This window comes from Ranitomeya imitator, chromosome 4, assembly GCF_032444005.1.
Source record: "Ranitomeya imitator isolate aRanImi1 chromosome 4, aRanImi1.pri, whole genome shotgun sequence".
NCBI classification, from domain to species: domain Eukaryota; kingdom Metazoa; phylum Chordata; class Amphibia; order Anura; family Dendrobatidae; genus Ranitomeya; species Ranitomeya imitator.
In genome coordinates, this window is record NC_091285.1 from 523884352 (window position 1) to 523910276 (window position 25925).

The window sequence follows — 25925 nt, forward strand, 5'->3', positions numbered from 1 at the left end:
TTGACTTTGTGATTTCATACCTTCCGGGCTCTAAAAATGTGAAGGCGGATGCTCTGTCTAGGAGTTTTGTGCCCGACTCTCCGGGTGTATCTGAGCCGGCGGGTATCCTCAAAGAGGGAGTAATTGTGTCTGCCATCTCCCCTGATTTGTGGCGAGTGCTGCAAAAATTTCAGGCTAATAAACCTGATCGTTGTCCAGCAGAGAAACTGTTTGTCCCTGATAGGTGGACGAATAAAGTTATCTCTGAGGTTCATTGTTCGGTCTTGGCTGGTCATCCTGGAATCTTTGGTACCAGAGAGTTAGTGGCTAGATCCTTTTGGTGGCCATCTCTGTCGCGGGATGTGCGTACTTTTGTGCAGTCCTGTGGGATTTGTGCTCGGGCTAAGCCCTGCTGTTCTCGTGCCAGTGGGTTGCTTTTGCCCTTGCCAGTCCCGAAGAGGCCTTGGACACATATCTCTATGGATTTTATTTCAGATCTTCCCGTTTCTCAAAAGATGTCTGTCATTTGGGTGGTCTGTGATCGCTTTTCTAAGATGGTCCATTTGGTACCCTTGTCTAAATTGCCTTCCTCCTCTGATTTGGTGCCATTGTTCTTCCAGCATGTGGTTCGTTTACATGGCATTCCAGAGAATATCGTTTCTGACAGAGGTTCCCAGTTTGTTTCGAGGTTTTGGCGAGCTTTTTGTGGTAGGATGGGCATTGACTTGTCTTTCTCCTCGGCTTTCCATCCTCAGACTAATGGCCAGACCGAACGAACCAATCAGACCTTGGAAACATATCTGAGATGTTTTGTTTCTGCTGATCAGGATGACTGGGTGTCCTTTTTGCCTTTGGCTGAGTTCGCCCTTAATAATCGGGCTAGCTCGGCTACCTTGGTTTCGCCATTTTTCTGCAACTCTGGGTTCCATCCTCGTTTCTCGTCAGGACAGGTTGAGTCTTCGGACTGTCCTGGTGTGGATACTGTGGTGGACAGGTTGCAGCAGATTTGGACTCAGGTAGTGGACAATTTGACCTTGTCCCAGGAGAAGGCTCAACGTTTTGCTAATCGCAGACGCTATGTGGGTCCCTGACTTCGTGTTGGGGATCTGGTTTGGTTATCTTCTCGTCATATTCCTATGAAGGTTTCCTCTCCTAAGTTTAAACCTCGTTTCATTGGTCCGTATAGGATTTCTGAGGTTCTTAATCCTGTGTCTTTTCGTCTGACCCTTCCAGATTCTTTTTCCATACATAACGTATTCCATAGGTCATTGTTGCGGAGATACGTGGCACCTATGGTTCCTTCTGTTGACCCTCTTGCCCCGGTTTTGGTGGAGGGGGAGTTGGAGTATATTGTGGAGAAGATTTTGGATTCTCGTGTTTCAAGACGGAAGCTCCAGTATCTGGTTAAGTGGAAGGGTTATGCTCAGGAAGATAATTCCTGGGTCTTTGCCTCTGATGTCCATGCTCCCGATCTTGTTTGTGCCTTTCATGTGGCTCATCCTGGTCGGCCTGGGGGCTCTGGTGAGGGTTCGGTGACCCCTCCTCAAGGGGGGGGGTACTGTTGTGAATTCTGTGGCAGAGCTCCCTCCTGTGGTCACAAGTGGTACTTCGGCTGATTCTCTCTGTAAGCTTCCGTTGGTGGAGGGAAGTGGTACTGCGGCTTCTGAGTTTCCTCCCTCAGGTGATGTGGTGAGGTCGTTAGGTGCTGCTCTACTTAACTCCACCTAGTGCTTTGATCCTGGCTTCCTGTCAATGTTCCAGTATTGGACTTGTTTTCCTCCTGGATCGTTCCTGTGGCCTGCTGCTCTGCATAGCTAAGTTTTCCTTTGCTATTTTGTTTGCTTTTCTTCTGTCCAGCTTATCTATTTGTTTGCTGGAAGCTCTGGGACGCAGAGGGTGTACCTCCGTGCCGTTAGTTCGGTACGGAGGGTCTTTTTGCCCCCTTTGCGTGGTTTTTAGGGTTTTGTGTTGACCGCAAAGTTACCTTTTCTATCCTCGCTCTGTTCAGAAAGTCGGGCCTCACTTTGCTAAATCTATTTCATCTCTACGTTTGTCTTTTCATCTTACTCACAGTCATTATATGTGGGGGGCTGCCTTTTCCTTTGGGGTATTTCTCTGAGGCAAGGTAGGCTTATTTTCTATCTTCAGGCTAGCTACTTGCTCAGGCTGTGCCGAGTTCCATAGTTAGCGTTAGGCGCAATCCACGGCTGCCTCTAGTGTTGTTGGATAGGATTAGGGATTGCGGTCAACAGAGTTCCCACGTCTCAGAGCTCGTTCTATGTTTTTGGATTATTGTCAGATCACTGTATGTGCTCTGACCTCTATGTTCACTGTGGTACTGAATTGCCTAATCATAACAGTCTTGACGCTGCACTGACCTGCGTCAAAAGCAATATGTTCCATTTTATTGCGGTCGGCGCAGGGTCAAAACGGTGCATGAGCAGGCATCCGCATACATCCGCATGGCCTGCGTACCCAATGTTAAAGATAGGGTATGCAGGATGCATGTGTAATGTGCTGCTGTAGTGTAGTATAGTGCAACCTCCATCAGGGGGTGCTGGTTAAGGAAAAGAGGTTGTACACACAGCGCAGCAATACTGAACAACAACACAGGTGTCACAGGTAATGAAAGAGAAGTCAGACAAGCCAAAGGTCATACACAGAGAGATCAGCGCAGTACACAGGGGGAGTCAGAGGAAAGGTCGGGGACAAGCAAGAAGTCAGAGCCTACCGGTAACGTGGTAACCAAATCGTGAGACGTAAGACAAAGTCAGAATACAAGCCAGAGGTCAGAACAAGTCATAAACGGGTACAGGCAGTCAGAGGCAAAAAGGAACACTAATACAAGTGAACAGATCAGGTGCTCAAGCTGTGCAGCATGAAATATAGCTGACACTGGCCCACAGACTGCAGAGGACTTAAATAGCTCAGCCAGCTTCATAGTGAGGCATGTGCGGATTACTTGCGTTTTTTATGTGTTTCCACAGTGAAAATTCACAAAAAATGCATATTAATTTTTTTTGCAAACTTCTCACATCTACTATATAATTGTCTAAGGGTCACTTCCGTCTGTCTGTCTGTCCTTCTGTCACGGTTATTCATTCGCTGATTGGTCTCGGCAGCTGCCTGTCATGGCTGCCGCAACTAATCAGTGACGGCCACAGTCTGATTAGTCCCTCCCCTACTCCCCTGCACTCACTGCCCGGCGCCCGCTCCGTAATCCCCTCCACTCACCGCTCACACAGGGTTAATGGCAGCGGTAACGACCCGCGGTGTAACACACTCCGTTACCGCTGCTATTAACCCTGTGTGTCCCCAACTATTTACTATTGATGCTGCCTATGCAGCATCAATAGTAAAAATAGGTCATGTAAAAAATAATAAAAAAAAAAAAAAACCTGCTATACTCACCATCCGCCGCCTTGCCCGCTCCTCGCCACGCTCCCGGGACCGCTCCATTGCAAGCGGTAGCTTCCGGTCCCAGGGCTGGTGTGTGACAAGGACCTACCGTGACGTCACGGTCATGTGACCGCGACGTCATCATAGGTCCTGCTCACACCAGCCCTGGGACCGCAAGCTGCCGCTTGCAATGGAGCGATCCCGGGAGCGTGGCAAGGAGCGGGCAAGGCGGCGGATGGTGAGTATAGCAGGACTTCAACGGGCCTTCGGAAGGTGAGTATATGTTTATTTTTTTTAAAAGTCTCTATACTACGTGGCTCTGTGCTGGCCAATATACTACGTGGCTGGGCAATATACTATGTGACTGGGCAATATACTATGTGGCTGGACAATATACTCCGTCGCTGGGCAATATACTACATCACTGGGCAATATACTACGTGGCTGGGCAATATACTACATGGCTGGGCAATATACTACGTGGCTGGGCAATATACTACGTGACTGGGCAATATACTACGTCGCTGGGCAATATACTACGTGGCTGGGCAATATACTACGTGGCTGGGCAATATACTACGTTGCTGGGCAATATACTACGTGGCTGGGCAATATACTACGTGACTGGGCAATATACTACGTGACTGGCCAATATACTACGTCGCTCGGCAATATACTACGTGGACATGCATATTCTAGAATACCCGATGCGTTAGAATTTGGCCACCATCTAGTCTAATATAAGTATATGGGAAAATCTGAAAACAAACGGTAGAGAAATTGCATTATGTGCATTTGAAATATACACCTCAAATCAGTTTACGCTGAGATAAAAAATAGCACAGAGGGCAGGAGATTTCTATAAATCCCATCCACTGTGCTGGAACTGTAATACACAATGTTTTTGTAGCAGTGAAAATATGCAGCTACAAAAACTCATCTTGGGCATACAGCCTAAAGGTGCAGTCAGATGGCGGTATAGCTCGGACGATGATCACATCGCAGTGCACGGACTGGCTAGCTGCTCTCCTGACTTAAAACGTGACAGCTACGTAGAAATACATGCTGTCATGCTTGGGTCAGGAGAGCCAACAGCCATTCTGAGCATTGCGATGTGATTGTCATCCGTATTATACGGCCGTCTGACTGCACACCGATGATTATTTTTTGGTTGTGTGTGGGTTTTTTTATATTAAAATATGCATAGGGAAATAATGTTCACCCTCCTCTTCATTGTACAGGTCATGTCTTCCACAGAATAAAAGCAGTTTATCTTTCCAAGGAAGGGATGTGCATAACCAGAATCTGGTTAAGATCTCCATTTTAATTTTTGCAATGGGACCACTTCTTCTCTGTACATAGCACCCAATATGATATACACTGTATTATTAGCATTGATATAGAGTGGATTCACATGAGAGATTTATTTATGCCACTGATTTGCCCACAGATATCTTGATACACTTGATAAGTAAGAACCGTAACCTGTAAGAATGTCTGAAGAGATTTTTTTCTTATGTTTCAGGTATTTGCAGATATTTTTGATCTTGTAATAAAGGAGCGTCACAATGGATATGATCCAAGAAACATGAGACATCCCACAGACTTAGATGCCAGCAAGGTATTAATTGAAGAATACATTGATCGTGAATATTGGCATGGACTCATTTATGATACGTTATGCAATTTTTTAACATGTTTTTTTTATTTTTGGCAGATTAAAGCCGGCCATTTTGATGAACGTTATGTACTGTCATCTCGGGTTCGGACAGGAAGAAGTATCAGAGGTCTCAGCCTGCCCCCAGCATGCACTCGGGCAGAGAGGAGGGAGGTGGAGCGAGTGTCAGCTGACGCCCTAAGTGGTCTTTCTGGAGACCTGACTGGACGATACTACAGACTAAGTGACATGACAGACAAAGAACAGCAGCAGCTAATAGATGTAAGAGGGAACATTTCCGAGCTAGGGGTATAGTGAGAGCCTCTTTTAGGGTGCATTCACACCACCGATTTCTCCATATCCAAGAAAAGCAGCCCATTTATTCGGATCAGACTGTGATCATCACAGTGGCATCAGTTATCCTCAAACACAAAGAGAAAAAAAATCCTCCATTTCCTATATTTTGTCAGTCCGTGAAAATCAGATGGCGCGCGGACCTCATAGCACTTGCACAAGAAGATCAGTGGTGTGCACGAGCCCTTATAGAGAGAGCCAAGTCGCAGATAGCTGTGAATACAGTGTTCATCATCACACTACACAATGTTTAAAGGGACACTGTCACCTGAATTTGGAGGGAACAATCTTCAGCCATGGAGGCGGGGTTTTGGGGTGTTTGATTCACCCTTTCCTTACCCGCTGGCTGCATGCTGGCTGCAATATTGGATTGAAGTTCATTCTCTGTCCTCCATAGTACATGCCTGCGCAAGGAAAGATTGCCTTGTGCAGGCGTGTACTACGGAGGACAGAGAATGAACTCCAATCCAATATTGCAGCCAGCATGCAGCCAGCGGGTAAGGAAAGGGTGAATCAAACACCCGAAAACCCCGCCTCCATGGCTGAAGATTGTTCCCTCCAAATTCAGGTGACAGTGTCCCTTTAACTATCATATGAGAGGTTCCATGGTTCTCTATCTCATCCAGCAAAGTAAAGAATGAGTGTCTGAAACTGTTTTTGGAGCAATATTTTGCATCGATATTTGTAAGTAAAAATCATCTGTGGGCCCCAAACCATTATAGGTGCAATTGCAAATCTTTCCCTTTCCTTTTTTTCTCTCTCCTATTTTTGGCTTAGGGTATATTCACGCTGAGTTATTTTATGTGGATCTTGAAACAGATCCACTTCAAAATCTACATAATGAAAACTCTTCAAATACTCTTTGGTTCTGCCAAAAAGCACAATAAAAACATTTCAAATCGTCTGACAACAAGATTCCCATATATTTAAATGAGGAACCGCGCCTATAATGCGCATATCACATTTTTTCATGTGTTTTTAACATGCGTTTGAAAAAGCGTATCTATTCTTTGCTTTTATGTTTTCTGTTCATAATTCATGGCAAAACATGCCTTTCTGTTGCAATCTTATCTCAGTTTTTGTTGCGTTGTTTATGAGGCTTTTGCAGCGGAAAAGCTAATACAAAACACACCTTTTTGCTACCCCCATTTTATAGTCAAAAACACATAAAAAATATCATATTACAGTGTGTGACGCTACCCTGTGAATACTCTACAATGTGAATTTTTGAACAGATCCGCTTCAAAATCTAGGGCATATACTGTAACCCCGTGTAAACATGGCTTAAAGGCCAAGTTTCCATAATGAGTATTTAATGCCTTTTTTAAACATTTTAACATTGCAAAGGTTAGAAGAAGCTTTGTAGTTTATTTATCCATCCGCAAAAAGCATTGATGCTGCGTTAGAATAAACTAGATGTGGATAATAATTTACCTTTGCTGTCCTGAGGTGATATACTGATCTGCAGAACCATTACCACCCCAGCAACACACACCATTCTGTAATGAATGGATGAGATCAATTACTTGATGTAATTTGTGTTTATAAAATACAGTTTTCTTTGGAATAATCTAACACTTCACTTTATCACTGACACAATGCAGCTTTATTCTCCGGCTTTGTACAGGGTAAAAACTTCCTTTCCTCGTTCCCCAGGATCACTTCCTCTTTGACAAGCCTGTATCCCCGCTCCTTACAGCTGCAGGAATGGCGCGTGACTGGCCCGATGCCCGTGGAATCTGGTGAGATGTTGCTGTGTACACAACTATTTATCAGAACCTCGTGTTTATAACAGATCCTCTTTTGTTTTCAATGTCTCAGAGAGAATTTCCCTTCAACTGCAGAAGAAAGTTATACTGTGCTGGCAGGATAAGCTGCCCCTTTCTGTCCACCCCCTGCCAAGCGCAGGGCTTATGTTCTGCAGAAGGACAGCAGCTCTGCTTTATGAGCCAGCTGAGTCAATCCGCACACTTGGTGTCCATTCCATTAGCACAGTGAAGTCCACGAGGATAAATACAGCTGCGGACATGATTATTATTATTATTATTTATTATTATGGCGCCATTTATTCCATGGCGCTTTACATGTGAGGAGGGGTATACATAATAAAAACAGGTACAATAATCTTGAACAATACAAGTCATAACTGGTACAGGAGGAGAGAAGACCCTGCCCGCGAGGGCTCACAATCTACAAGGGATGGGTGAGAATACAGTAGGTGAGGGTAGAGCTGGTCATGCAGCGGTTCAGTCGATCGGTGGTTACTGCAGGTTGTAGGCTTGTCGGAAGAGGTGGGTCTTCAGGTTCTTTTTGAAGGTTTCGATGGACATCATTGCGAAAATGGTGTTTAGTCCCCATGTTTGCCTTTTTGCACTAGAGATGGTTAAACATTTGCAGCATAAATTCACATGCTGCAGATTCCCCATCCATCTCACCAGTGAGATTACGCTATGAGTATTCTCTGCAGTGAGCTCTTACAATCTCATACACAACACCCACTGGAAAATGCAGATTTTTCCTTCCAGAAAATCTGCTGCATTTGTCCCCTAGGGCAGAGGTCCCCAACTCCAGTCCTCAAGGCCCACCAACAGGTCATGTTTTCAGGATTTCCTTTGCATTGCACAGGTGATGCAATTATTACCTGGGCAAGAAATCCTGAAAACATGACCTGTTGGTGGGCCTTGAGGACTGGAGTTGGGGACCTCTGCCCTAGGGGAACGCACCCTTATGTCTCAGTCAGTTTTTCTCATACAAGTGCTATCTGTGTTTTTCGCAGATAGCACTTGTACCTTTAACAGTCTATGGGGCTGTTCACATGTCGAGTGTTTTCTTTGGCGTGAATGGTCATTGCATATTTATGGAGACATGTCCGGTATTTATCCGAGTGCCAGATCAAAATCAGCAATGCGAGTTTATTGGCACATGAAAAAAATCAGAACCAACAGGACCCAGATCTCATCCATGTGCTGTACATATCCCACCGACTGATAGGAGAAGGTGGAGAAACTTTTATTTTCCTCAGCTGTGAAAAAACTGATAAAACTCGGACCAATCTCTGATGACACACTGATAAAAATCACTGATGTAACTCAGTCCGCTTTTCTAATACGTGAATGAGGTCTAAGGCCGGCCTCACACTCAACGTATAAAATTACAGTCCATAATTTACGGCCGTAATACGCAGAAAAGTCCCCAAAATAGTGATCTGTATGTCATCCGTAGGCAGGGTGTGTCAGCGTATTTTGCGCATGGCATACTCCGTATGTAATCCGTATGACATCCGTACTGCGAGATTTTCTCGCAGGCTTGCAAAACCGACAAAAAATCGTAAAAACATATATACTGTCTATATATATATATATATATATATATGTCAGTGAGACATATATATACGGTATATATTTATCATACAACGCTAGATAGCTTAAAAGCTGGTAATTCAATTGCCGGCTTTTGCTATCTCCTTCTCAAACCTGACATGATATGTGACCTGGTTTACATACAGTAAACCATCTCATATCCCCATTTTTTTTGCATATTGCACACTAGTAATGTTAGTAGTATGTGCAAAATTTGGGCTCTCTAGCTATTAAATTAAAGGGTTAAATCGCGGCAAAAATTGGCGTTAGCTCCCACGCAATTTTCTCCGCCAGAGTGGTAAAGCCAGTGACTGAGGGCAGATATTAATAGCCTGGAGTGGGTCCATGGTTATTGCCCCCCCCCCTGGCTAAAAACATCTGCCCCCAGCCACGTGCGAGACTCATCCGAGTTTCTCGCATGTGAGTATGAGCCTTAACAAGCATTTTTGTCCCGTTTTTTTTTTAACCTGTGGTTTTTGCCTCTTTTTGATATGTCAAATTTGAAACAAAACTCCTTTATTTTAGAAACTTTCTGCTACTTTTGCTTTCATAAAACGTTTTGCTAAAGTCATGTTCGCATTTCATCCATTTTTACTGTGTTTCCACTGCAGAAACACAATGAAAACACACATGCATTTTTCTTACCTATGGATTTTTCTCATCACATTCAAGTCTATGGGGAAAATCTTTGCTGCGCTGGTCAGTTTACCTAGAATAACAAAATGCTCAATGGTCATGAGATTTCTTCACTGGAACCAGAGGCGTAGCTAGGGTTTTGGTACAGGGGGGGGCAAAGCTTCTGAGTGGGCCCCTAACCAGGTAACCTTGATTACAACTCGATGACGCCCCCTAATAGTGGAGGAGAACCTCAGCAGATGACCGCGCTGTTACTGAAGATAATCTCTATATAACGACCAACATGGATATTACTGCCATATAGTCAGTGGTAGATACCAGCCCTACAGAGCATATAAGAGATCACAGCACAGTTATAGATAATGACTTACGTTTGACGTTCTTTATGATGGAATTGTCACTTTTCCCGTCTTTTCCATCTGGCCCAGACCGACATGACAACTTCTTCCAGCTACAACTTGTCTGCAGAGAAAACAACAAAGACACGTTTCACTTCTCACATTCCAGCCATCACCATCTATTCCCAACCTGCACAAACCCCTCATCCTGCTGATACCCCAATACTGAGCCGCTGCTGCCGTATGTGTCTCCCTATTACTTCTCCTGATACCCCAATACTGAGCCGCTGCTGCCGTTTGTGTCCTTAGTACTGCATCCGATACCCCAATACCGAGCCTCTGCTGCCGTATGTGTCCCTATTACTGCCCCTGATACCCCAATATTGAGCCCCTGCTGCCGTATGTGTCCCTATTACTGCCCCTGATACCCCAATACTGAGCCGCTGCTACCATATGTGTCCCTATTACTGCCCCTGATACCCCAATATTGAGCCGCTGCTGCCGTATGTGTCCCTATTACTGCCCCTGATACCCCAATACTGAGCCGCTGCTGCCGTATGTGTCCCTATTACTTCACCTGATACCCCAATATTGAGCCTCTGCTGCCGTATGTGTCCCTATTACTGCCCCTGATACCCCAATGCTGAGCCGCTGCTGCCGTTTGTGTCCCTATTACTTCCCCTGATACCCCAATATTGAGCCTCTGCTGCCGTATGTGTCCCTATTACTGCCCCTGATACGCCAATACTGAGCCGCTGCTGCCGTTTGTGTCCCTATTACTGCATCTGATACCCCAATACTGAGCCGCTACTGCCGTATGTGACCCTATTACTTCCCCTGATACCCCAATACTGAGCCTCTGCTGCCATATGTCTCCCTATTACTTCCCCTGATACCCCAATACTGAGCCGCTGCTGCCGTTTGTGTCCCTATTACTGCACCTGATACCCCAATACTGAGCCGCTGCTGCCGTATGTGTCCCTATTACTGCCCCTGATACCCCAATACTGAGCCGCTGCTGCCATGTGTCCCTATTACTGCACGCGATACCCCAATACTGAGCCGCTGCTGCTGTGTGTCCCTATTACTGCACCTGATACCCCAATACTGAGCCGCTGCTGCCGTATGTGTCCCTATTACTGCACCCGATACCCCAATACTGAGCCGCTGCTGCTGCTGTATGTGTCCCTATTACTGCTCCTGATACCCCAATGTTGAGCCTCTGCTGCCGTATGTGTCCCTATTACTGCACCTGATACCCCAATACTGAGCCTCTGCTGCCGTTTGTGTCCCTATTACTGCACCTGATACCCCAATACTGAGCCGCTGCTTCCGTATTTGACCCTATTACTGCACCTGATACCCCAATACTGAGCAGCTGCTGCTGTATGTGACCCTATTACTACCCCTGATACCCCAATACTGAGCCGCTGCTGCCGTATGTGTCCCTATTACTGCACCTGATACCCCAATACTGAGCCTCTGCTGCCTATGTGACCCTATTACTGCACCTGATACCCCAATACTGAGCTGCTGCTGCTGTATGTGACCCTATTACTGCACCTGCTGTGTGGTTCTCTGTGCCCTCTAAATTCTAAAGCACCCTTCTATAATATAGTAATGCCGGGTGCAAGTGCCCTAGAAAACAGAGCCCACATTTTGCCCCCTAGAAAGTAATAATGCCCTCTGTGTGCCCCTTTGATAGTCACAGTAACCTGAGTTCCCCTATTACATTAAGTACCCACTTTAAATTTAATAATGTCCTGAGTCTCCCCCCGTACAGCTCCCCTATACACAGTATAATGCCCCCTAACTGTATAGTACCACCCACACAGTATACTGACCCCTTAGTAGCCTTCAAACTGTTTGATGGCTCCAACACTGTAATCCCCACAGTGTATGATGGCCCCATAGATAACCACTATATAGAATAATGTGCCAGATAGTCCTCAATATAGCACAAGGCAGCACCCCTATAGGCAGACCCTGTAGTTTAAAGCACCCCCCATAGGCAGACCCTGTAGTATAAGGCAGCACTCCCCCCATAGGCAGATCCTGTAGAATAAGGCAGCAGTCCCCCCCTATAGGCAGATACTGTATATAAGGCAGCACTCCCCCCTATAGGCAGATCCTGTATAAAAGGCAGCACTCCCCCCCTTAAGGCAGATACTGTATATAAGGCAGCACTCCCTCCCCTTAATGCAGATACTGTATATAAGGCAGCACTCCCCCCTATAGGCAGATCCTGCATATAAGGCAGCACTCCCCCCTATAGGCAGATACTGTATATAAGGCAGCACTCCCTCCCCTTAAGGCAGATACTGTATATGAGGCAGCACTCCCCCCTATAGGCAGACACTGTATATAAGGCAGTACTCCCTCCCCCATAGGCAGATACTGTATATGAGGCAGCACTCCCCCCATAGGCAGATACTGTATATAAGGCAGCACTCCCTCCCCCATAGGCAGATACTGTATATAAGGCAGCACTCCCCCCCTATAGGCAGATACTGTATATAAGGCAGCACTCCCCCCCTATAGGCAGATCCTGTATATGAGGCAGCACTCCCCCACTATAGGCAGATACTGTATATGAGGCAGCACTCCTTCCCCTATAGGCAGATCCTGTATATGAGGCAGCACTCCCCCCTATAGGCAGATGCTGTATATGAGGCAGCACTCCCCCCCTATAGGCAGATACTGTATATGAGGCAGCACTCCCCCCCTATAGGCAGATCCTGTATATGAGGCAGCACTCCCTCCCCTATAGGCAGATACTGTATATGAGGCAGCACTCCCCCCTATAGGCAGATACTGTATATATGGCAGCACTCCCCCCTTTAGACAGATACTGTATATGAGGCAGCACTCCCCCCCTATAGGCAGATACTGTATATGAGGCAGCACTCCCCCCCTATAGGCAGATACTGTATATGAGGCAGCACTCCCCCCCTATAGGCAGATCCTGTATATGAGGCAGCACTCCCTCCCCTATAGGCAGATACTGTATATGAGGCAGCACTCCCCCCTATAGGCAGATACTGTATATGAGGCAGCACTCCCGCCCCCCTATAGGCAGATCCTGTATATGAGGCAGCACTCCCCCCTATAGGCAGATACTGTATATGAGGCAGCACTCCCCCCCTATAGGCAGATACTGTATATGAGGCAGCACTACCCCCCTATAGGCAGATACTGTATATGAGGCAGCACTCCCCCCCTATAGGCAGATACTGTATATGAGGCAGCACTCCCCCCCCCTATAGGCAGATACTGTATATGAGGCAGCACTCCCCCCCTATAGGCAGATACTTTATATGAGGCAGCACTCCCCCCTATAGGCAGATACTGTATATGAGGCAGCACTCCCCCCCTATAGGCAGATACTGTATATAAGGCAGCACTCCCCCCTATAGGCAGATACTGTATATGAGGCAGCACTCCCCCCCTATAGGCAGATCCTGTATATGAGGCAGCACTCCTTCCCTATAGGCAGATACTGTATATGAGGCAGCACTCTCCCCCCTATAGGCAGATCCTGTATATGAGGCAGCACTCCCTCCCCTATAGGCAGATCCTGTATATGAGGCAGCACTCCCTCCCCTATAGGCAGATACTGTATATGAGGCAGCACTCCCCCTATAGGCAGATACTGTATATGAGGCAGCACTCCCGCCCCCCTATAGGCCGATCCTGTATATGAGGCAGCACTCCCCCCTATAGGCAGATACTGTATATGAGGCAGCACTCCTCCCCTATAGGCAGATACTGTATATGAGGCAGCACTCCCACCCCCCTATAGGCCGATCCTGTATATGAGGCAGCACTCCCCCCTATAGGCAGATACTGTATATGAGGCAGCACTCCTCCCCTATAGGCAGATACTGTATATGAGGCAGCACTCCCCCCCTATAGGCAGATACTGTATATGAGGCAGCACTCCCCACTATAGGCAGATACTGTATATGAGGCAGCACTCCCCCCTATAGGCAGATACTGTATATGAGGCAGCACTCCCCCCTATAGGCAGATACTGTATATGAGGCAGCACTCCCTCCCCTATAGGCAGATACTGTATATGAGGCAGCACTCCCCCCTATAGGCAGATACTGTATATGAGGCAGCACTCCCCCCTATAGGCAGATACTGTATATGAGGCAGCACTCCCCCCCTATAGGCAGATCCTGTATATGAGGCAGCACTCCCCCCTATAGGCAGATACTGTATATGAGGCAGCACTCCTCCCCTATAGGCAGATACTGTATATGAGGCAGCACTCCCCCCCTATAGGCAGATACTGTATATGAGGCAGCACTCCCCACTATAGGCAGATACTGTATATGAGGCAGCACTCCCCCCTATAGACAGATACTGTATATGAGGCAGCACTCCCCCCTATAGGCAGATACTGTATATGAGGCAGCACTCCCCCCCTATAGGCAGATACTGTATATGAGGCAGCACTCCCCACTATAGGCAGATACTGTATATGAGGCAGCACTCCCCACGATAGGCAGATACTGTATATGAGGCAGCACTCCCCCCCTATAGGCAGATACTGTTGAATAAGGCAGCCCACATAAAAACACAGCAAATAAATACTCACCTCTCTTTCTCTTTGTTCCAGCGGTGCTTCCTGCTCCTGCTCTTCTGACAGCGGGCGCTGGGATGTGACGTCATCGCGCCCGCTGTCAGACGGTGTGGGGGATAATGGCGGAAGGAGCGCAGCGCGGTGCTCCTTCCCTCATCACTGCGGTGAGCTGTATCGGCTAGATGCCGATACAGCTCACCATGCGATGACAGGCGGGGGGCCCACTGCTGGCACCGGACCCCCCCTGCCTGCCCAGGGGCCCCATAGCGGCAGAGCAGGGAGATCAATTCTCCCTGCTCTGCAGCAGAATGTAACTGCATCGGCGCGCTGCCGCGTTACAGTAGCGTAGCTCCCGGTGGGCCCCCTCAGAGCGCAGGGCCCAGGGCGATGGCCCCCTCTGCCCCCCCGGAAGCTACGCTACTGACTGGAACTGTAATGCGCTGCTTGTTTTGTGCACAGATAGGACATAAGCGATTTTCATTAGTGTTTTATCACTGTCAGTTTTTACCACCGAAGTTTCATCAGTTTTCTTTTTAATAAAAATGGCGTTTTTTTCATGCTTCTATTAAACAGTCCATGAAAACAGACAGCAATTAGATGTCCTCTGAGTGCTGTCCAATTTTTTTTCATAGACCCAGAGACTTGCATTGGCGACTTTGATTTTACCTCAGGGTACGTTCATATAGAATAAATCACGTCTTTTACTATAATTGCTCTGAAATCTTAGCAAAATTTTTGCAAAACAAAACATTGTGGGAAAAAATGGTCTCTGACTGCATTGTGTGAATGTAAGAAAGGTCCTATAGCAACGTGTGCAGGAAGCTATTAACCTGCATGGTGATTTGCTCCATGTGATGTCAAAAGATGGTATTTTTTTTGCTGGAACCATTATGTTTAGGGAATAATACATTTACATAAGGCATCCTACGGAACATGAAATTAGAAACATGTGTCAGTACAAGAAAAGCTAATAGAAGACTTTACTGTAGGTTCTTATTCTGGCTGAATATAACTGGAAGCTATATGGAGCTGTAAAATATCATGAGGAAGCCAGTAATATATGTACAATATACATGTATTTATAGCATACAAAAACATTTCTATCCATACAGGCACAATAATGAGAAAACCTTCCTTATTTGGATCAATGAAGAAGATCATACCAGGGTTATTTCTATGGAAAAAGGAGGAAACATGAAAAGGGTCTTTGAGCGTTTCTGCAGGGGACTCAAAGAGGTAAGAGGAAATGGTAAATGAGCTGTAATTACAGGAATCACTGATGCCAGTAGTCTGGCAAGTAATTGCTGAACTCACAGATTGACTGCAGTGGTAAATAAACACCAGGAGAATAGCTGGAGCTCTGGGAGGAAAAGACCTTGTTCTATAACATTTGCAGCTGGGTAACCCCATTAATGAAAGTACATCTGAGAAACCCAGTGATGGTATTCTCAACATTAATACATTTGTCTGCACACAATAAAGGAAACAAATAAATTTTCATGTAAGCGTGGGAAAACCTGTGTTTAAAAGGTTGTCCAGCCCCTCAAGATAGTTTACGGAATTCTACAAAATAACAACTGATCTCAGCTTCTTGAGTGTCACTACTTCCTGTGTACCTGATGATCTTTTGTTCTGCCAGCCAGTGATGATGTGCACACATGGACATGTCATTACTGAAGCCAATCACTAGGCGCAGTAGATGACACTAGATGTAGTAGGCACCACTGAAGCCAAGAACTAAATGTAGAAAACACCACTGAGGACACAACTGAAGCCATTTACTAGATGTAGTAGACACCACTGAGGACACCACTGTAGCCACTCACTAGGTGCAGTAGACAACACTGAGGACACCACTGAAGCCAGCCTTTATATATCGGAAACATCACTGAGGTCAGCACTGATGTAGTAGACACCACTGAAGCCAAATCACTAGATATAGTAGACTTCACTGAGGTCACTGCTGAAGACAATCCCTAGGTGCAGTAGATACTACAGAGGTCACCACTGAAGCCAATCACTAGGTGCAGTAGACACCACTGAGCTCACCGCTAAAGCTAATCACTAGGTGCAGCAGACACCACTGAGGTCATTGCTGAAGCTAATCATTAGGTGCAGTAGACACCACTGAAGTAACCGGTGAAGACAATCACAAGGTGCGGTAGACACCACTGAGCCCACCACTGAAACTAATCACTAGGTGCAGTAGGCACCATTAAGGTCACCGCTGAAGTCAGTCACTAAGGTGCAATAGACAGCACTGAGGTCACTGCTGAAGCTAATCACTAGGTGCAGTAGACAGTTCACCACTGAGGTCACCGCTGAAGACAATCACGAAGACAATCACTAGGTGTAGTAGATATCTCTGAGGTCAACACTGAAGCCAGTAAACATTATAGAGGTCATGGCAGAAGCCGATCACTAGATGCAATAGACACCACTGAGGTCACCACTGAAGCCAATCACTAGTTGTAGTAGATATCACTGAAGTCAACACTGAAGCCAATCACTAGGTCCAGTAGACATCACTGAAGTCACAACTGAAGACAAACAATAGGTGCAGTAGATACTACATAGTTCACTGCTGAAGCCAATCACTAGCTGTAGTACATACCACTGAGGTCAACATTGAAGCCAATCACTAGTTCCAGTAGACACCACTGAGGTCACTCCTGAAGCCAGTCACTAGGTGCAATAGACAGCACTGAGGTCACTGCTGCAGCTAATCGCTGGGTGCAGTAGACACCACTGAGGTCACCGCTGAAGTGAATCACTAGTTGCAGTAAACACTACAGATGTCATGGTAGTCACCAATCACTAGGTGCAGTAGACACCACTGAGCCCACCGCTGAAGCCAATCACTAGGTGCAGTAGACACCACCAAGGTCACTGCTGAAGCCAGTCACTAGGTGCGTAGATGGCACTGAGGTCACCACTGAAGCTATTCACTAGGTGCAGTAGACACCACTGAGGTCACCGCTGAAGATAATCACTAGGTTCAGTGGACACCACTCAGCCCACCACTGAAACCAATCACTAGGTGCAGTAGACACTACAGAGTTCATGCTGAAGCCAATCACTAGCTGTAGTAGATACCACTGAGGTCAACATTGCAGCCAATCACTAGATCCAGTAGACACCACTGAGGTCATCGCTGAAGCCAATCACTAGGTGCAATAGACAGTACTGAGGTCATCGCTGCAGCTAATCACCAGGTGCAGTAGACACAACTGAGGTCACCACTGAAGCTAATCACTAGGTGCAGTAGACACCACTGAGGTCACCACTGAACTCAATCACTAGGTGCAGTAAACACTACAGAGGTCACGGTAGACGCCAATCACTAGGAGCAGTTGACACCACTGAGGTAACTGCTGAAATCAATCACTGGGTGCAGTAGACACCTCTGAAACCAATCACAGGGTGCAGTAGACACCACCAAGGTCACCGCTGAAGCCAGTCAATAGGTGTAGTGGATAGCACTGTGTTCACCACTGAAGCTCATCACTTTATGTAGTAGACACCACTGAAACCAATCACTAGGTGCAGCAGACACCAATGAGGTCACTGTTGAGGAAAATCACTAGGTGCAGTAGACACCACTGAGACCATGGCTGAAGCCAATCATTAGGTGCAGTTGACATCACTGAGGTCACCACTGAAGCTAATCACTAGATGCAGGAGACACCACCAAGGTCACCGCTGAAGCCAGTCACTAGGTGCAGTGGACAGCAATGAGGTCACCGCTGAAGCTAATCACTAGGTGCAGTAGACACCACTGAGACCACGGCTGAACACAATCACTAGGTGCAGTGAAGTAAATAGTGAGGTACAGTAGACACTAGTGATGAGCAAGTGTACTCGTTGCTCGGGTTTTCCCGAGCATGCTCGGGTGATCTCCGAGCATTTATGACTGCTCGGAGATTAAGTTTTCATCACCGCAGCTGTATGATTTTCATCTGTTAGCCAGCTTGATTACATGTGGGGATTACCTACCATCCAGGCAACCCCCACATGTACTCAGCCTCGCTAATAGCTGTAAATCATTCAGCTGCCGTGATGAAAACTAAATCTCCGAACACTAACAAATACTCGGAGGTCACCCAAGCGTGCTCGGGAAAACCCGAGCAACAAATACACTCGCTAATCACTATGAGACACCACTCAGCCCACCACTGTAACCAATCACTAGGTGCAGTAGACATCACTGGGGTAACCGCTGAAGCCAGTCTTAGGTGCAGTAAACAGCATTAATGTTACCGTTGAAGCTCATCACTAGGTGTAGTAGGCATCACTGAGGACACCACTGTAGACACTCACTAGGTGCAGTAGACACAAATGAGGTCAAGGCTGAAGCCACTCACTGAAGCCAGCCTTTACAGTACAGACCAAAAGTTTGGACACACCTTCTCATTTAAAGATTTTTCTGTATTTTCATGACTATGAAAATTGTACATTCACACTGAAGGCATCAAAGCTATGAATTAACACATGTGGAATTATATACTTATCAAAAAAGTGTGAAACAACTGAAATTATGTCTTATATTCTAGGTTCCTCAAAGTAGCCACCTTTTGCTTTGATGACTGCTTTGCACACTCTTGGCATTCTCTTGATGAGCTTCAAGAGGTAGTCACCGAGAATGGTCTTCCAACAATCTTGAAGGAGTTCCCAGAGATGCTTAGCAATTGTTGGCCCTTTTGCCTTCACTCTGAGGTCCAGCTCACCCCAAACCATCTCGATTGGGTTCAGGTCTGATGACTGTGGAGGCCAAGTCATCTGGCGTAGCACCCCATCACTCTCCTTCTTGGTCAAATAGCCCTTACACAGTCTGGAGGTGTGTTTGGGGTCATTGTCCTGTTGAAAAATAAATGATGGTCCAACTAAATGCAAACCGGATGTAATAGCATGCTGCTGCAAGATGCTGTGGCAGCCATGCTGGTTCAGTATGCCTTCAATTTTGAATAAATCCCCAACAGTGTCACGAGCAAAGCACCCCCACACCATCACACCTCCTCCACCATGCTTCACGGTGGGAACCAGGCATGTAGAGTTCATCCGTTCATCTTTTCTGCATCACACAAAGACACGGTGGTTGAAACCAAAGATCTCAAATGTGGACTCATCAGACCAAAGCACAGATTTCCACTGGTCTAATGTCCATTCCTTGTGTTCTTTAGCCCAAACAAGTCTCTTCTGCTTGTTGCCTGTCCTTAGCAGTGGTTTCCTAGCAGTTATTTTACTATGAAGGCCTGCTGCACAAAGTCTCCTCTTAACAGTTGTTGTAGAGATGTGTCTGCTGCTAGAACTCTGTGTGGCATTGACCTGGTCTCTAATCTAAGCTGCTGTTAACCTGCGATTTCTGAAGCTGGTGACTTGGATAAACTTATCCTCAGAAGCAGAGGTGACTCTTGGTCTTCCTTTCCTGGGGCAGTCCTCATGTGAGCCAGTTTCTTTGTAGCGCTTGATGTTTTTTGCCACTGCACTTAGGGACACTTTCAAAGTTTGCCCAATTTTTCGGATTGACTGACCTTCATTTCTTAAAGTAATGATGGACACTCATTTTTCTTTACTTAGCTGCTTTTTTCTTGCCATAATACAAATTCTAACAGTCTATTCAGTAGGACTATCAGCTGTGTATCCACCAGACTTCTCCACAACACAACTGATGGTCCCAACCTCATTTATAAGGCAAGAAATCCCACTTATTAAACCTGACAGGGCACACTTGTGAATTGAAAACCATTCCCAGTGACTACTTCTTGAAGCTCATCAAGAGAATGCCAAGAGTGAGCAAAGCAGTCATCAAAGCAAAAGGTGGCTTCTTTGAAGAACCTAGAATATAAGACATAATTTCAGTTGTTTCACACTTTTTTGTTAAGTATATAATTCCACATGTGTTAATTGATAGTTTTGATGCCTTCAGTGTGAATGTACAATTTTCATAGTCATGAAAACACAGAAAAATCTTTAAATGAGAAGGTGTGTCCAAACTTTTGGTCTGTCCTTTATATGTAGTAAACATCACCGAGGTCAGCAGTGATGTCGTAGACACCACTGAAGCCAAGTCACTAGATGTAGTAGACATCACTGAATACAATGACTGGGTGCAGTAGACACCACTGAGCCCACCACTAAAGCTAATCATTTTATATAGTAGACACCACTGAGTCCACCACTGAAACCAATCACTAGGTGCAGCAGACACCAATGAGGTCACTGTTGAAGCTAATCACTAGGTGCACTAGACACCACTGAGGTAACTGCTGAAGACAATCACTAGATGTAGTAAACACTACAGAGGTCACAGCAGGCGCCAATCAGTAGGTGCAGTAGACACCTCTGAGGTAACTGCTGAAGTCAATCACTAGGTGCAGTAGACACCACTGAGCCCACTGCTGAAACCAATCACTAGGTGCAGTAGGCACCACTAAGGTCACCGTTGAAGCCAGTCACTAGGTGCAATAGGCAGCAGTGAGCCCACGGCTGAAGACAATCGCTAAGTGCAGTAGACACTACAGAGGTCACCACTGAAGACAATCAGTAGGTGTAGTAGATACCACTGAGGTAAACACTGAAACCAATCACTAGATACAGTTGACACCACTAAGGTCACCGCTAAAGCCAATCGCTAGGTTCAGTGGACACCACTCAGCCCATCACTGAAACCAATCACTAGGTGCAGTAGACATCACTGGGGTAACCGCTGCAGTAAACTGCACTAAGGTCACAGCTGAAGCTCATCACTAGCTGCAGTAGATAGCACTGAGGTCATCGCTGAAGACAATCACTAGGTGCAGTAGATACTACAGAGGTCACCGCTGAAGCCAATCACTTGGTTTTGTAGACACCACTGAGGACACCACTGTAGCCACTCACTAGGTGTAATAGACACCACTGAGGTCACTGCTGAAGCCACTCACTAGGGGTGGTAGACATCACTAAGGACAACACTGAAACCAGCCATTATACACTGCTCAAAAAAATGAGGGAACACTAAAATACCATATCCTAAATATCTCTGAACGAAATATTCCAGTTGCAGATTTTTATTCATTGCATAGTGGAATGTGTTCAGAACAATAAAACATAACAATTATCAATGTAAATCAAAATTAATATCCCATGGAGGTCTGGATTTGGAATGATACTCAAAATCAAAGTGGAAAATCAAATTACAGGCTGACCCACATTCAGTGGAAATGCCTCATGACAAGGAAAAGATGCTATGTATTGTGTGGTCTCCATGTGCCTGTATGATCTCCCTACTGTACAACTCCTGGGCATTCTCCTGATGAGGCGGCGGATGGTCTCCTGAGGGATCTCCTCCCAGACCTGGAATAAAGCATCCACCAACTCCTGGACAGTCTGTGGTGCAACGTGACGTTGGTGGATGGAGCGAGACATGATGTCCCAGATGTGCTCAATCGGATTCAGGTCTGGGGAACGGGCGGGCCAGTCCATAGCTTCAATGCCTTCATCTTGCAGGAACTGCTGACACACTCCAGCCACATGAGGTCTGACATTGTCCTGCATTAGGAGAAACGCAGGGCCAACCGCACCAGCATATGGTCTCACAAGGAGTCTGAGGATCTCATCTCGGTACCTAATGGCAGTCAGGCTACCTCTAGCGAGCACATGGAGGGCTGTGCGTCCCTCCAAAGGAATACCAGCCCACACCATTACTGACCCACTGCCAAACTGGTCATGCTGAAGGCTGTTGCAGGCAACAGATCACTCTCCACGGCATCTCCAGACTCTGTCACGTCTGTCACATGTGCTCAGTGTGAACCTGCTTTCATCTGTGAAAAGCACAGTGCGCCAGTGGCGAATTTGCCAATCCTGGTGTTCTGTGGCAAATGCCAAGCATCCTGCACGGTGTTGGGCTGTGAGCACAACCCCCATCTGTGGACGTCGGGCACTCAGACCATCCTCATGGAGTCGGTTTCTAACCGTTTGTGCAGACACATGCACATTTGTGGCCTGCTGGAGGTAATTTTGCAGGGCTCTGGCAGTGCTCCTCCTGTTCCTCCTTGCACAAAGGCAGAAGTAGCGGTCCTGCTGCTGGGTTGTTGCCCTCCTACGGCCCCCTCCACATCTCCTGGTGTACTGGCCTGCCTCAAGGTAGTGCCTCCAACCTCTGGACACTACGATGACAGACACAGCAAACCCTCTTGCCACAACTCACATTGATGTGCCATCCTGGATGAGCTGCACTACCTGAGCCACTTGTGTAGGTTGTAGAGTCTGTCTCATGCTACCACGAGTGTGAAAGCACAACCAACATTCAAAAGTGACCAAAACATCAGCCAGAAAGCATTGGTACTGAGATGTGGTCTGTGGTCCCCAATTGCAGAACCACTCCTTTATTGAGGGTGTCTTGATAATTGCAAATAACTTCCATCTGTTGTCTATTCCATTTACACAACAGCATGTGAAATTGATTGTCAATCAGTGTTGCTTCCTAAGTAGACAGTTTGATTTCACAGAAGATTGATTTACTTGGAGTTATATTCTGTTGATTAAGTGTTCCCTTTATTTTTTTGAGCAGTATATGTAGTAAACATCACCGAGGTCAGTAGTGATGTAGTAGACACCACTGAAGCCAAGTCACTAGCTGCAGTAGACACCACTAAGCCCACCGCTAAAGCTAATCACTAGGTGCAGTAGACACCAATGATCCCACCACTGAAACCAATCACTAGGTGCAGTAGACACCACTGAGGTAACTGCTGAAGACAATCACTAGGTGCAGTAGATTCTACACAGGTCACCGCTGAAGTCAATCACTAGGTGTAGTAAATACCACTGAGGTCAACACTGAAGCCAATCACTAGGTGCAGTAAACACCACTGAGACCACGGCTGAAACCAATCATTAGGTACAGTTGACACCACTGCGATCACCACTGAAACCAATCACTAGGTGCAGTAGATACCACTGAGGTCACTGCGGAAGCCAATCACTATGTGCAGTGGACAGCACTGAGGTCACCGCTGAAGCCAATCACTAGTAGCAGTGGACACCACTGAGACATGGTTGAAACCGATCACTATTGACAGCACTGAGGTCACCACTGAAGCTCATCACTAGGTGTAATTGAAACCACTGAGTTCACCGCTGAAGCTAATGATTAGGAGCAGTAAACACTACATAGGTCCGGCAGAAGCCAATCACTAGGTGCAATAGACACCACTAAGGTAACCGCTGAAGCCAATCACTAGATACGATACGATACGATACACTTTATTGATCCCGTGGGAAATTATGGATCCAATAGACACCAATGAGGTCACAGATGAAGCCAATCATTAGGTTGAGTAGACACCACTGAAGTAACCGCTGAACCTAATCACTAGGGGCAGTAGACAGCAGTGTGGTCACAACTGAAGCTTTTCACTAGATGCAGTAGACACCACTGAGGTCACTGCTGAAACCAATGACTAGATTTCAGTGGACACCATTCAGCCCACCACTGAAACCAATCATTAGGTGCAGTAGACATCACTGGGGTAACCGCTGAAGCCAATCACTTGGTGCAGTAAACTGCAGTAAGTTCACCGCTGAAGCTCGTCACTAGCTGCAGTAGACACAACTGAGGTCACTGTTGAAGACAATCACTAGGTGCAGTAGATACTACAGAAGTCACCACTGAAGCCAAGCACTAGGTGCAGTAAATACTACAGAGGTCACTGCTAAATCTAATCACTAGGTGTAGTAAATACCACTGAGGTCAGCACTGAAGCCAATCACTAGGTACAGTAGACACTAGTGATGAGCGAATATACTCGTTACTCGAGATTTTCCTAGCACACTCTGGTGACCTCCGAGTATTTTTTAGTGCTCGGAGATTTAGTTTTCATCTCCGCAGCTGAATGATTTACATCTGTTAGCCAGCATAAGTACATGTGGGGGTTGCCTGGTTGCTAGGGAATCCCCACATGTAATCAAGCTGGCTAAGAGATGTAAATCATTCAACTGAGGTGAGGAAAACTAAATCTCCGAGCACTAAAAAATACTCGGAGGTCACCCAAGCTTGCTCGGGAACTCTCGAGTAACGAGTATATTCACTCATCACTAGTAGACACCACTGAGGTCCCCGCTGAAGCCAATCACTTGCAGCAGTAGACAACACTGAGGTCACTGCTGAAGCCTATGACTAGGTGCAGTACAGAACACTGAGGTCACCACTGAAGCCTATCACTAAGTGCAGTAGACACCACTTTAGCCAATTACTAGGTGCAGTAGACGCACTGAGGTCCCCACTCTTGCCAATTTTACAGCATTCTAAAGCTTTTGACAGTTTAAATGTTTGATAATTCATTGAATAAGGTTCAAATTCTTTCAAATGTTATACAGTATTTTCATGAATAACCTGCTACATCCCTACTTGGCTTACTGGATACCTTTTGAAGTGGCCACTACATGCAATGAACCATATGTGAAAGTTAAAAAAAAGACATAGAAAGAGCTTGTGCTTTCAGACTTCATAAAGTCAATATACAGTGGGTACGGAAAGTATTCAGACCCCTTTAAATTTTTCACTCTTTGTTTCATTGCAGCCATTTGGTAAATTCAAAAATGTTCATTTTTTTCTCATTAATGTACACTCTGCAACCCATCTTAACTGGAAAAGAAACAGAAATGTAGAAATTTTTGCAAATTTATTAGAAAAGAAAAACTGAAATATCACATGGTCATAAGTATTTAGACCCTTTGCTTAGTATTGAATAGTAGCACCCTTTTGAACTAGTACAACCATGAGTCTTTTTGAGAATGATGCAACAAGTTTTTTTCACACCTGGATTTGGTAATCCTCTGCCATTATTCCTTGCAGATCCTCTCCAGTTCTGTCAGGTTGGATGGTGAACGTTGGTGGACAGCCATTTTCAGGTCTCTCCAGAGATTCTCAATTGGGTTTAGGTCAGTGCTCTGGCTGGGCCAGTCAAGAATGGCCCACCATTTGTTATTTTAGCTGTGTGCTTAGGGTCATTGTCTTGTTGGAAGGTGAACCTTAGGTCAAGTCTGAGGTCCAGAGCTCTCTGGAAGAGGTTTTCCTCCTGGATATCTCTGTACTTGGCTGCATTCATGTTTCCTTCAATAACAACCAGTTGTCCTGTCCCTGCAGCTAAAAAAACACCCCCATAGCATGATGCCGCCATCACCATGTTTCACTTTTGGGATTGTCTTGGGCAGGTGATGAGCAGTGCCTGGTTTTCTCCAAACATACTACTTAGAATTTTCACCAAAAAGGTCTATCTTTGTCTCATCAGTCCAGAGAATGTTATTTCTCACAGTCTGGGAGTCCTTCATGTGTTTTTAGCAAACTCTATTTGGGCTTTCATATGTCTTGCACTGAGGAGATATATAGAAAATGTTCAGCACAGGCAAAAGGAGGAGGTGCACGGTCATAGGTTCCCAAGCCTTTATGTAAAATGCAAGTGACTAGCACACTCCAAAAGTGTGGTGATGCAAAGTGGGGGTTTTATTTACATACAGTATTCACAAACATTTTGGTCGTTACTGGACCTCCATCAGTGTGCTAATATACTAGTATGCTTAAGGTACCGTCACACTAGACGATATCGCTAGCGATCCGTGACGTTGCAGCG

General features: G+C 46.1%; 1 protein-coding gene across 5 annotated transcripts in view; it reads left to right on the top strand.

Annotated features, from left to right (window-relative positions):
* CKMT1A (creatine kinase, mitochondrial 1A) overlaps positions 1–25925 on the top strand; it is a 66875-nt gene that overhangs the window by 37722 nt on the left and 3228 nt on the right. For all 5 annotated transcript variants that reach the window (XM_069766137.1, XM_069766134.1, XM_069766136.1 and 2 more), the window contains exons 4-7: positions 4904–4999; positions 5096–5317; positions 7046–7131; positions 15426–15549. In XM_069766137.1, the coding sequence (XP_069622238.1) occupies positions 4904–4999; positions 5096–5317; positions 7046–7131; positions 15426–15549 (528 nt within the window). The remainder of the gene's footprint in view (positions 1–4903; positions 5000–5095; positions 5318–7045; positions 7132–15425; positions 15550–25925) is intronic.